This window comes from Pinus tabuliformis, chromosome 5_2 (genome assembly GCF_031772625.1).
Source record: "Pinus tabuliformis cultivar Carrire ecotype Pingquan chromosome 5_2, CPIR1, whole genome shotgun sequence".
Lineage (NCBI taxonomy): Eukaryota > Viridiplantae > Streptophyta > Pinopsida > Pinales > Pinaceae > Pinus > Pinus tabuliformis.
The window spans coordinates 531,399,366-531,412,303 of record NC_142306.1 but is presented as its reverse complement, the minus strand read 5'-3'; the positions used below and the strand labels follow the sequence as shown (position 1 = coordinate 531,412,303).

The 12,938-nt window shown below is 32.8% G+C and overlaps 1 protein-coding gene and 1 long non-coding RNA gene across 2 annotated transcripts; one reads left to right on the top strand and one right to left on the bottom strand.

Annotated features, from left to right (window-relative positions):
- Positions 1-9,250: 9,250 nt before the first annotated feature.
- On the top strand, positions 9,251-11,665 carry LOC149160071 (putative methylesterase 13, chloroplastic). The gene is made up of 5 exons (XM_089433638.1): positions 9,251-9,404; positions 9,537-9,767; positions 10,497-10,640; positions 10,787-10,915; positions 11,087-11,665. Exons 1-5 carry the CDS (start codon positions 9,336-9,338, stop codon positions 11,354-11,356), a joined length of 843 nt encoding a protein of 280 aa, XP_089289764.1. The 5' UTR covers positions 9,251-9,335; the 3' UTR covers positions 11,357-11,665.
- Positions 11,479-11,837, bottom strand: LOC149160070 (uncharacterized). The gene is made up of 2 exons (XR_016261192.1): positions 11,731-11,837; positions 11,479-11,691 (listed from the first exon to the last, which is right to left on the bottom strand). It is a non-coding gene; the product is annotated as an uncharacterized LOC149160070 (long non-coding RNA).
- Positions 11,838-12,938: the final 1,101 nt, after the last annotated feature.

Genomic DNA, 12,938 nt, shown 5'->3' with positions numbered 1-12,938 from the left:
ATGTGTCTTCGTCCTTACCTTTCACTGGCATTCTGCAAGTTGTTCAGGACTGTAACACTAAATTGAAGTAAACATTGAGGTATAGGTACTTAAAAATTTATATACCAAAACCAAATTCAAATCTTTCAAACTATATACTACCCAATTTCACATTAAAAATGTATAATTGATAAATAACATAAGAAGAGGATTTATTATTGATAAGGGAAGCGACTTCCTCTGCGGCGGCTTGATTGGAGGAGTAATGGACGACCACTTTGGCTCCCTTCTCCACCAAATTGAGGGCGATTTCCCTGCCAATCCCCCTGGACGCACCTGTTACAATGGCCACTCATCCTTCCAAGGGCAAAGGGGGCCTCATACTCTTCTCCTCCTGCTGTGTCTTCTTTTGCTCATCAGCAGTCGCCATAACTGAAAAAAGAAGTTTTCTCTCCCTGAGAGATATTTCTATGCAGGGTGCCCTTATAGTTTCCGAATCCAAGTACCTGTCCAACGGAAAAAATAATCCCATTTGCCAAAAATCTTACTCAACAACAGATATGGTTGATTTGGCAACTTAGACTTCCATTTTATTTCATGGTTTGGGCGGAAAATATCAGGAAGATATTCTCACCAGAACCGTGCAAATAGGGGACCAAAAAAATCTAGTGGATATACTTGGTCCAGGACCATGCAAATACCAAATCAAAAAAATCTTGTAGATATATGTGGTCCAAAAACGAACTTTCATCAAGTGAACATTATCCATTTACTAAGTAGGGTTGAAATGTTGTAGGTGCTAAATATGCATCTTGTTTTATTGTTTTTTATTTTGGTTTTGTTCTCTTTTATATTTTGGTTTTTTTTGGAATTAGATGGTAGTAGGTAGGATATCCCACTCCACTACTTAACCGTGACCATTCTTAGTTTCTCTCGCTATCTATGATGGTCCAAAATCTATTTCTTTCCTATCTTAATTAGAGGTTGAAAGAGGTTTCATTGAATTAAGGTGATTTTTATTCGTTCAGAAAGTTGTTACCATGTACACAGTGTTTTCTTAAGAACCCATATTCTTTTTCTATTTCAATATTAGAGAAGAAGTGTTTAATTGACAAGCGCTTAATCCGTTTTATATTTTGTTCTTGTTTTGGAATTATATGGTAAAATTTTGGATTAGATAGTTATCATTCATTATTTTTTTGGTTTTGTTCTCTTTTATATTTTGGTTTTGTTTTGGAAATACATGGTAAAATTTTAGATTAAATGGTTATTTTTCATTGTGTTTTTAATGTATAAATAGATTCACGATTCTACACAAATTTGGGTCATTTGAATTTGTCATCTATATAACTCAAAACTCATTATTTTAATAATTCCTATTACATTTAAAAAAAATTAACAAAACAAATACCTTAAAGTTCCAAACCTCAAAAAAATAACCAAAAAATCCCTCACAAAACATTCAATATTGCTTACCAAAGTAAATATTTATGGCCATCTCTACTCACGTTTGTAAAGCCATCCAATGATCAATAACAATTTCTTATAAATTTATAATTCTACCTCTTAACTAACATGTTTCCAAACAAGGACTGTTTTATGTTTCACCCAAAATTAATGTAAGGGTTAGATGTTGCAGCGGTTCAGACATGGTAATGAAATCTTGGGAAGTAAACAGAGTCCACATGTGGCTCATGACTGTACACACTGGCTCTCTTGTGCTCTCAAGTGGGCAAAGAGGAAGTAAACAGTCAGCATATGGCTCATCACTGTACACGCTGGCCCTCTTGTGCTCTCAGTGTGATTGCTCTATCACATTGTTGCTCATCAGGTGGATTTATCCACCACTTGAACCTTAGTAACCAACGTTGGGGAAAGACTGTTTTCCCATAGATAGTTTGTTCTAGTTCAATAATGAGAGGAGGAATAGTCTTGCTTCTCTTGTGGCTAGGATGAAAAGGTTCACCGGGACATTTATTAGTTTTCTAATTTGAGATCAACCACTCTTGTTATGTCTTTCGCACATTCAACTGAGTTATTGGATCACTCTAACACTGTAATTACGAAGTAATACACTGCGTGAATAATATGTAACCTAATATGTAACCTCGTAGTAAATCATAGTAATACGCTGCGTGAATAATATGTAGCCTAATATGTAACCTCGCATTAAATCATAGTAATACACTGTGTGAATAATATGTAACCTCGCATTAAATCATAGTAATACGCCGCGTGATTAATATGTAACCTAGTATGTAACCTCGTAGTATATCTTACACCTTACACGGGTCAAACTAGCTAGCATTATTGTAAGGGTTAAACTGCGCTTCTACTAAAGAATGGCACATTACCCTTTAATATGAGTGATATATCTCATATTTTGTTTTTATGTATATAGATAGCATGCAATTATTGTGTTTTAATTGAGAAATAGAGTTTTGGCCACACGTTAATACCAACTTTAAACTATTAAGTTGCACCACAAGTTAATACCAATTTTAAATTATTAAAAAAATTTAAAAAATTTCATTTTTGTTTCTCGTTTTTGTTTTAGACCCCAAAGTTGTTATATTGATCGAAAACTGTGGCAATCTTTGTATTTGAGAGTTTACAAAATTCCCGAGGGAGAATTTGATTATTTATTGGAATTTTATAGAATTCTTCGAACTCGAAGCTTTTATTCCTTCGATGTATTTTTGCAACTTTAGAGGCAATTTCTAATTACAATTCCTCCCATCTTCTTATACTATATTGTATTGCCTTCAGCTATGAATGAAAGAGCACAATTTCGAAAGATGATATATCTTCTTCCAATAAAATGGACTAAGAAATTATAACTTTGTTGAACTTTATTTTACAACTTTAATGACCCTTGTTAAGTCTAATTATATTTTATACTATCAATATTATACCAAATATTTATACAATCTAGTTTTTATTTTACTTATATTTATTATTAAATATTAAAATATTAAATTATTTTAATACTATAATTATAATAATAATATATATATTTTTTAAATTATTAATATAAAATTTCTAATAATAATTTTATTTTATTTTAAACTAAAAATAATAAATATCACCCCACTAATGATTTCCCTCCCCAAAGAGAAGGAAAATATTCATCAAATTCTTAGAAGGGTTGTGTGTCACTGTTAATATCAATCAAAGTTTATTCGGTCATTTCCCAAAAAAAATCAGTCCCGACTCCCAACGCTCTCCTTTATAAAATGTGCATGTTCCATCCGAGATCTATCAAAGTTCATTCGGTCATTTCCAAAAAAAAAGCGAAGTCCCAGCACTCTCTTGTATAAAATGTGCATGTTCCATCGGGAGAAAGGACCTTCGTTTTTCATGCAAATTGGAAAGCAAAACACATTTCAAAGTAATTTGTTTTCTTCAATATATAAAAGATAATGGTTTAGTTTAATTATTATAGTTTTTTAATAATTTACTTTTTTAGTGAAATTGTAATTTTTTTTTTGTTATTTAAAATGTTTTAGTGAAATGGTAATTTTTTTGTTATTTAAAATGTATAAATAAATTTGAAGTTTTTAAAAATCTTTAAAATAAAACAAATTAATTTTTTAAATAAATTTTTATAAAATTTTAAATAAAATTAATTTAAAAATATATTAAGAACGTTAAAAGATTTAATAGTTAGATTACATTAAATTAATAGTATGTGTCATTATTATTTTTGTGTGGCTATTTTGTTCTTCCTTCATTATATATTTTTATAACAATTTGTATTAAATAACAAGTTAATAATTTTGATTTTTTATATAATTATATTAAAATAATTTTAATATACCCTATGAATTAAGTGTATTTGGAACCCTAGATGCAATGACAACCATGATGTCTAAATCCAGAGTGCCTGCTTTCATAATGAGTTTCTTCCTCCACGAGATGGATTTCCTCTTGGATGTCTGAAGGCATGTTAAAATGGAAGTTGTGGGTTAAAGACTCTACTTGTAAGTATGCCTAGGATCTCCCCGAAGAACCATGATTTCCATTTCCATGCTAAAAACGAGCTCATTGTCAAGTCATGGTTGCTAGAGGCAATAAGACATCACAATGACTAGAACAGAGATGGGAGGGGAGATGCATAAGATGATCATGAAAGAGAAAGGCCATGATAGGTTTCCAAGAAGAGTATAATGGTGGCATGCTCTAGACCAAACTTTCTCCATAAAAAGAAGTCAATAAGGGAGGAAGGGAAATGAGTAAGCAGATCGGAAGAAACCCGCACTGGTAACCAAATGAGAGTCGAGATGGATGGAGGGAAAGGGTAGTAGCACGAGGAGATGACAGAGGATGAGACAGCTCGAACCAATAGCCAAGGATGAGAAACATATTGAAGCAATCATGATTCAGCAAATGTGTATAAATGTGCCTTAAATTGGTGACATGCATAGAATGTGGCTATTAAAGAACATGTCAAATCCTAAGGCATTAAATTCATGACATAACCATTTCATTAGAGTATATTCTTATAAAAATTTACGTTAAATAATAATATTAATAATTTTGGTCACTAATAATTCTATTAGAACTTTTCAATGTATAAAAATAATTAATTAATATGTATTTTTTTAAAATCTAAATAGCATTTTATAGCATTTTAAGAAGTATCTTCATTGTTCCTTTATAATAAAATATTAATTTTTCCGTTAAGATTAAAGTACTTCATCACAAATTTGTTTATTATTACAAGTTTGTTTATTATGTGTATGAACTTCAAAACATTTTGAACAATTTCAATGAAGTTTATTCATTACAGTGTAGCATTTATATCACAAACAAAAGAAAATATTATTTTAAAAAAAATTAAAGTATTTCATTACAGGTTTGTTAATTATGTATATGAATTTTTTGAATAATTTGGTGTATAATTTCAATGAAGTTTATTTCTTATGGCGTAGTCTTTATATCACAAGGAATTTTTTTTTATGACTATGATAGTATTTGGAGACTTAATGTTGATTATCAAAATAATGAGTAATTTAGCTAATTGAAGAGGGAATACAATTGAACTCAATCATCTCTCTAATCAAATGAATCTTAGTATATTTCAATTAGTGTCATTTTATCTCATCAAAGGGAACTACTAGATGGAGAAGATGGCCATTAGGAAAATGTTAGCCTTTCCTTAGACCTAAGAATTCTAAGCAAAACAATGGTGTTAAGCTATAGGTTAATGTGTTAATTCATTTGTTAGAGAACATTGAATGACACGTTATCCAATATGTATGATTCATTAATGAATAGGTTGATGTGGATAGAGAAGGATGACACAAGGTGGCCTACTCCTTATTCTCATATGGTTTGGTAGGTCTAATTAATGTGAAATAAATGAACAAGGGTGAACTTTTACATGAAATATGGATGATGTCAACTTTTGTGACATACAATGGGATGTTTTCTAGGTGATTCAATTTGGGTTTTATTGGGTCTACAAATTGGTAGTGAATTCAAAATTCTATTAGGGTGGCATTATAATTTTACATTAGATGTGGTGAACCTCTTAAAGGGAGAAATTTTGTTTAGAGCTAACCAAGGGTAGTGGATTCAAGGTGAGTTAGGCTTCCAAAGATGGTAACTTCTTGTGCTTTGGCTAGGAAAGCCCTGATCTCTTGGCTTTTCTATCCAGTTTCTTTGTTTTCCATGTCTTTGAAAGTATAAGTTGGAACCATTAGAGTGCGTTAATTTTAGAATTCCTTTTTTCTTTTTTCAGTGTTTTAGAAATTAGTCTTTTTAGTTTTGGGTTTTTATCCAGATTAGTTGACCAATTGTCTTATCACTCGCATATCGCTTGCTCCCTAACTTTGTAAGTGTGGAAGGAATAACCAGGTCGGGAAGTCAAATAAGTTTTACTCAAATATGAAAGTAAAAATGAGGCCAACAATAGTGCACTAATGCTAGTTTCCTTTAAAGTCATTAAGCATTAGTAGACCAACATGCAATCTTAATATTATGATTCTCCTTCCTTTTCAAAGATAAAGGATTGGTTCATTGGAAGTTGAGTGCAACACACATTGTTCTTTGGTTCTCTCTTAGCATATGGAATGAGTCTCCTCTACCTCGGATAACCACAACGTGAGGAACATGCATCAGGTAGAGTTCATGGAAGATGAAATAGTCTATGAAATTTGCGACCTTATGGAGATTAAAGACCCAAACTACTCTCATCCAAATAAAAGTCAGGGAGAACAAAGCAATATTCATTTGAATTGTTATATTTTGTTTTAATATATTAAATAAGTTGCTAATAAAAATATAAGAAACTCATATTTGAAAAAGGACTTACTAATTATCAATATTACTCATCTCTAAATTCTATTAAATGTAATGACTACTAATTCTGATACCACCATTTTAAATGAAAATAATTTTATTTTAATTATTTATTATATAATTAGGCCGATAGGCCTTTCCTATGCATCAACTTTTCGTCAACACTTTTACTCTGATCCGTTAGATCAGATGAAACACTTTCAACCGTTGATCTGAACCAGAAAACAAAACAATGGAAAATCAAGAAAGCATGGAAAGTCAAGAAAGCACAAAAGCTCAAAAAAGATTCTATGCAAAAAAAATCAAGAAAGCACGAAAAAATCATAAAAATCAAAGATCAAAAAAAAAAGCTCAGAAAAGCAAAGATTTTTGAGGATTTTTATTTTTATTTTTATTTTTTAAATGCAATGTATTATTAATTTATTTTTATAATTTAATTGAAATATAAATTTTAAATTTTAAATTTAAAAATTAGTTTAGATTTATTTTTAGTTGTAAGTTTATTATGTGTTAAGAGGGACTTTTTTTTTAGGTATTGATTTTTTAAGTGTGAAAAGAGATTTGACTTTTTTGGCATTTGGTAGATGTAGAGTTAAAATGAATTTAGATTAGTTTAAATATTAACCTTTAAATAACTCACATTAGAGAAAAATACCATGGGAAAAAACCATAGATTAAAAATATAATAAGGAAAAACCATGGGTTGGAAAATTTTATATTTTATATTTTAATTTTAATTTGACTAAGTCAAAATGTTAAACATTGTAACATCTCTCTAAAATAACTAAATTCAATTTAAGTCCATGCTAGCTCCCATCATTTTCCTGCTCAAAAGATAGGCATTCTCAACACCTTAGCTACTTCGGCGGGCGTTGCAAGTTTATGACGAAAGTCACCTTGAAGATGAGAAAACTGACCTCTTGGAAGTTTTTAATAAGAATGGTTATAGTAGGTCTCAAGGTCTTAAGGCTTTTCAAAATGCTGAAAAGGGTCCTAAGAGTAAGATTGACCCCAAGGATTGGTCTTCCAGTGTTCATCTTCCCTTTATTCTAGGGACCACGGATAAAATCGCTAGGATCTTGAGGAAGCATAAGATTCATTCTTCTTTTAGACCTCTTAACACTATATGAAGTTCTCTTCATTTTGTTAAGGACCCGATTAACCCCAAGGATTAGAAGGGTGTTTATATCATTCCCTATTCTTGTCGAGCTCCTTATATTGGTGAGACCGGTCGATCCATTAACCAAAGGATTTGTGAACATGCTGCGACATCAGGCATGGAAGGTCTCGCTCCTCCGCTTTGGTAGAGCATGCAGAAAAAACCAATCATCACATCTCCATTGAAGAGGCTAAGGTCATTGCGAGGATTGACCATTTTCATTATCGTAAATTTAGAGAGGCCTTAGAAATTGAAAAAAAGACTTGTTAATTTAAATAGAGATGACGGCTGGAGTATCAACAGATGCTAGATTCCTGCACTTTCTTCCTAAAAAATTATTTTTATTTATTTATAGATTAATTAATTATTTTTTTTTGTTAATCCCCATATTGCTTAGTTTATGACTCTCTTAAATTATTCTTGGTAATATGAATAGGATTAAACCTTAATATTAATATAATATTATATATAATAATATTCATTAATAAGATTATATAGGGTTATGGATCCTTTCTCACCTGAGGGGGGATGTGAAAAAGAGAGCGAGGAGGGTTCCGTCGGCAGGAGGACTCGAACCAGGGCAGCCTAGGCCATCGGCCTAGGGTGCTGCAGACTAGACCTCATTTTGGATGACGAAGACTAGGAGGTACGGGGTGGGTCAACAAGTTTTCTGTGGAGATGGTCCATACAATGGCCATGTAGGCTGTGGGTTGGATCCAGGGTGCTCAATCTGCAAGGATCCCAAGGAATATGTTTACTGGGACAAATTTCATCCAACTGAGAGGGTACAGTGGATGATTGCAGAGGAGGTTTTGGGCAGGGATTCTTCCTTCGTTTCTCCCATGAATCTCAGAGGCTTGATCCAGTACACAAACCCCACCCCTTCCCCCTTTGATCCTTTGTTTACGTAATATATTATACCCTAAATTATTCATTAATCGAGCATGTCCAAAGGTATGAATCGACAATCCAACTGTATATATTTGTGATGCTTACTGGTGCAAATTTTCATTTTTACACAAATGCATAATAGCGAATAGATTTACCTTAAATTATTCAACGTCCAAAGATATCAATCAACAAACCAGCTGTATAGGTATATGTGTGACGTTTACTGGTGCAAATTTTAATTTTTCACAAAAGCAGAATCGATGTCAGGGTTTACCGAGAAGAGTTGTGGCAGTGTAGGCGACTAGGCTGATTGAACCAATATCTCTTCTAAAAAAATTCAACAATTCCAATTTAATAATCCTATCGGCCTCTCTTTGTACCTTTTGAGAAAATTGCTAGTTTTAAACTATTATTAATTAATTTTATTAATAATTTAAATGGTTAAAATTATTAGTCAAATTTCATTAGTACCACCTATTGAGGATAAGCCTCCGACCAAACTTTGAACTTTACAATAAGAGTTAGGAGAAGAGACATGCGCATGATCAAAATCGATTTATAACTTCTTAGCAAGTTTAAATTATGAAGAAATATAAATCCGACTATATTGTGGGAAGATCTAGAAGCGCTTTTGTCAATTCGTCCGACACCGACCATCAGCGCTTTCTGATAACGGCATCTTTGATTGCGTTAGCCAGGTTGGTCAATGGGCTGTCGCAATTTATTCACGTGCATGACAATGGATTCCACATAATACATAAAAGCCAAATCGCATATTGCTTCTCACATCCTCCAATGATTTTCTACGACATCGACTTTGACTTGTCATGGGTTCCTACTCGTTTTGAGATATTCTGTGTACAGTTCTCTTGGCCCTTCTCTCCTTTACCAATTATATTTAAGAACCTATGCTCCTTTGCAGAAGATACCCATCTAATTCACTCACAGATTTTGAGAGAGGAGTTAGCCACTGCAGCCTGTTTTCTGCTTTACAGTTAGGATGGTGCTGCAATGGAGTAGGACAGCTGGTACCTTTGTTGTCATTCTGCTCCTTGCTTTTCATGTACAGGTAATCCAATCTCTAAACTTCAGCAGCCTCCTCTTCTTTTTTTTCGTTTTCTCGTTTCCGATCTGCAGAAAAGCAATACTGGAGTTTCATGATGAGCTGATCTGAGTATTTATTTTTGGTGAAATTGGTCAGGAAGGCGAAGGAAGCCAAGATCACTTTGTGTTGATTCATGGACTTGGCCATGGAGCATGGTGCTGGTATAAAATTGTTACTCTGCTTAAGCAGAAGGGCCAAAAAGTGACTGCCTTGGATCTCACCTCCAATGGGATAAACAGGGCAGCCCTTACAAATGAAGTCAATTCAATTGCACACTATGCGAAGCCACTGCTGGATTATATCAGCACCCTCGGGACTGATGAGACGGTAAATGGATTCTCTGGAACTTAAACTAGCCTATCATTTGTAGGTTCGAGAACAATAATTGTAAAAGTACTAAATCAAAGCTGATGACAGATGACATGAATAAGGATGTCCCATGCATGTTATGAAAGTTAGATGTTTTCAGGATGCTTCTCGTTATTATTCTTATGAGCCTTTATATTAAAAAAAGTTATGGCCTTCTTAGAGATGGCAAAGATCAGGGCTTAGCCATTTGTAGAAACTGGTAACACTATGAAATCTGGCGAATATGGGTGAGGTTAAACAAGCAACATCACTTGTATTTATCCAATTTTGAAATATTCTTGAAATCCCCAATTAAATTAAATTAAATTTAGATCCAACATAAATCCTCTTTTATTGTTAAATGACTATGTTATGTTTCATAACAGATCAGAACCAAAATTCAAGTAGCATTTGTGTTCTCTGGTTAGACTGAGGAGGTGTTACTGGATTGGAATAAGAAACCCTTCAAGGTCAGGCCTGTGGATTGACATGGGCTAAAAGGGTTGATACTTACCACTTAGAAGACTTGGGATAGATGACCTTAGATAAGACCTTTTAGACCTGGTTCATGTGATTGTAATAATAGTTGAAACCTTCTGTTATACATTAATTAAGTTTTGGAGGGCCTGGAGCTTCATCATGCTCTCATTCTTGATTTGATTCTGGCCTTTGAAGGCCACTGACTTCTCTGCATAAAATGTATGGCAGGTGACTCTTGTAGGTCACAGCTTGGGTGGATGCCCATTGTCTTATGCGATGGAGATGTATCCAACAAAGATCTCCAAGGCAATTTTCGTGTCTGCATTTACTCCGCGCAACAATCAGAGCTTCCTTAGCTCTTCTAACCCAGAGGTGTGTTGCCGATTTTCTTTCTTTTCAACCTCACACTTTATTACCAAAAGATAGATGCAATTATGCTGCAGATTAGTTGGGGCGCTCAGCCCCTTTGAGTGAAGAACTGAATTGTTTTGGAGTGTGGATTTCTCTGGTTTGTGCAGAGTTTTGCCAAGCTGGTGGAAAATGGAGTAATTGTACTAAATAGGGAAACTGATTCAGAGCAACCCACATCTGCTTCACTGGCTCTTGACCATGTCAAGTCCTATCTCTACAACAACAGCCCTGATGAGGTATTAAGTCGTAAATTTCCCTATATTCGATTCCAGCTCAGCCCTGAATGATGTGGGTGTGTAAGAATATGTCCATGGTGTGTATTTGTTTCTACGACCTTAAAAGTTGCTGTTGACTACTTTTAACGGAGGGTTTTATTTGTTTCTTGTCCGTGTTACCTGACACCATAGGACGCGAGCCTTGCACTGTCTCTTCTAACTCCAACGCCATTCCCCATCTCGGTGGAAATCTTGAAGCTATCAGAGGAGAGGTATGGGAGTATCAGAAGATTTTACATCATGTTAATGAAGGACAGATTGTTCCCTCCAGAATACCAGGAGTACACCATAACACAGAATCCTCCAGAGAAATTATTCAAAATGCATGCCAGCGACCACTCTCCCTTCTTCTCACAGCCTCAACAGCTCTGCAATCTGCTCATTCATATTGCAACTCTTTGAAGATACGACTTTCCTGTAGTGTAGTTTCATTGGAGGAAATATGGAGGATGGCAGAGAAACTATAGAGGGGTGTCGAACAAAATCTATAAAAGGAATTAACTTTGGTTCGCTCTAGCCATTCGTTGTACTGTATATCCGCTTCGGTTTCATTATAAGGTCCGGAATGCCGCGGTCATGATGAGTAGGGTTGTGTGATTTTTGAAGATGCGTATGCTGTCGAGTGGTGCAAACCTTGGGAACTAGGGTTAAAATAGAGAAGAAGGGTAGATGTCTTTATTGTGAAGCCGAACCAGAGTTGGAACATGGAAAATGATATTCGCAAAAAAAGTTCATTACTTTAGTGATAATGCGAATATCTATACAACGCAATACACGTTTAGTGATAATGCGAATATCTATACAACGCAATACACGTTAGTGCGTGATGATTGATTGATAACTCCGAACAAAGGATGAATTCTTTAATCACCATCCATGGGTCTATATATATAGATATAGATAATTTTTAATATGTAATTAATTTAAATATTGGAAAAATATATATTAAAAGTATGCGATGTAATGGTGAAAAGTGTAACGAAACTCAATCCTCGTAAAGATCTAATCTTATTTCATGACCTTGATGATTCTATGATGGTAATGCTAATGGGTATTAAGTGAATACTGATTTTAACTGCTAAATTTTATATTTATATATATATATATATTAATTAATTAATGGTTATTAGTTTTTAAAAATTATAAAAAAAATCCAAAATAAAAATTCATACTATCTCTAAAATATTAATATGATATATTTTTTACACTACACTCATGGAATTCATTCTCACCTAAAATTAATAAATTCATTACCATTGTAAATGTGAATGAGTTCTAAATTCCATTCATTCTCACCCAAAAATAAAAAATAAAAATCATTACCATTGTAATTGTAAATGAATTCTAAATTAAAAAGAGATCATTTTAATGTTTTAATAATATTCTTTAAAAATGATTATCATATAGGATAGCATTCACTCACCAAAACGTAATAGAATTATTCACTAGATAGCATTGTAAATGTACAAAGGTCTGAATAAGAAACATGTCACTCTAATGTATTTACAAGATTCTTTTGAAACATGTCACTTTAATGTATTGACAAGATTCTTTTGAGATGGATAACGATAAGAGTAATAGATGTCATGATTATTATATATATCGAGTTGCATGCCTAGTTGCATTTTCATAATACATCTGATGATTCATGATTCTCTATTGAGTTATATGTTTATTTGCATTTTCATCATGCGTATTTAAATTTAGAATAAGAATCTTCACTTATATTTATAAAATTATATATATTTAAAATGAATATAAAATATTATGTTAGGATAATTATTTGATAAGTTTTAATATAATTATGTTTTTAAGTTTTATAAATAATTGTGTTCACTAATTTTGAGAATTTCTTCCATTACTTCAATGGATTAAGTTCATGTCATTAAAATTATCTTAATACTAAGAAACCATAAAATCAATTTTATCATATATTAAATATATTTTTTTCAAAAATAACAAAAAAAAATTATATCAGATATTT

What these genes read in the sequence shown, in the direction of transcription:
- LOC149160071 (XM_089433638.1), top strand. Translation starts at nt 9,336, where the DNA reads ATGGTGCTGCAATGGAGTAGGACAGCTGGTACCTTTGTTGTCATTCTG. An exon ending in TCCTTGCTTTTCATGTACAG is followed by an intron (nt 9,405 to 9,536) that starts GTAATCCAATCT and finishes GAAATTGGTCAG; the next exon opens with GAAGGCGAAGGAAGCCAAGA. An exon ending in ACAACAACAGCCCTGATGAG is followed by an intron (nt 10,916 to 11,086) that starts GTATTAAGTCGT and finishes CTGACACCATAG; the next exon opens with GACGCGAGCCTTGCACTGTC.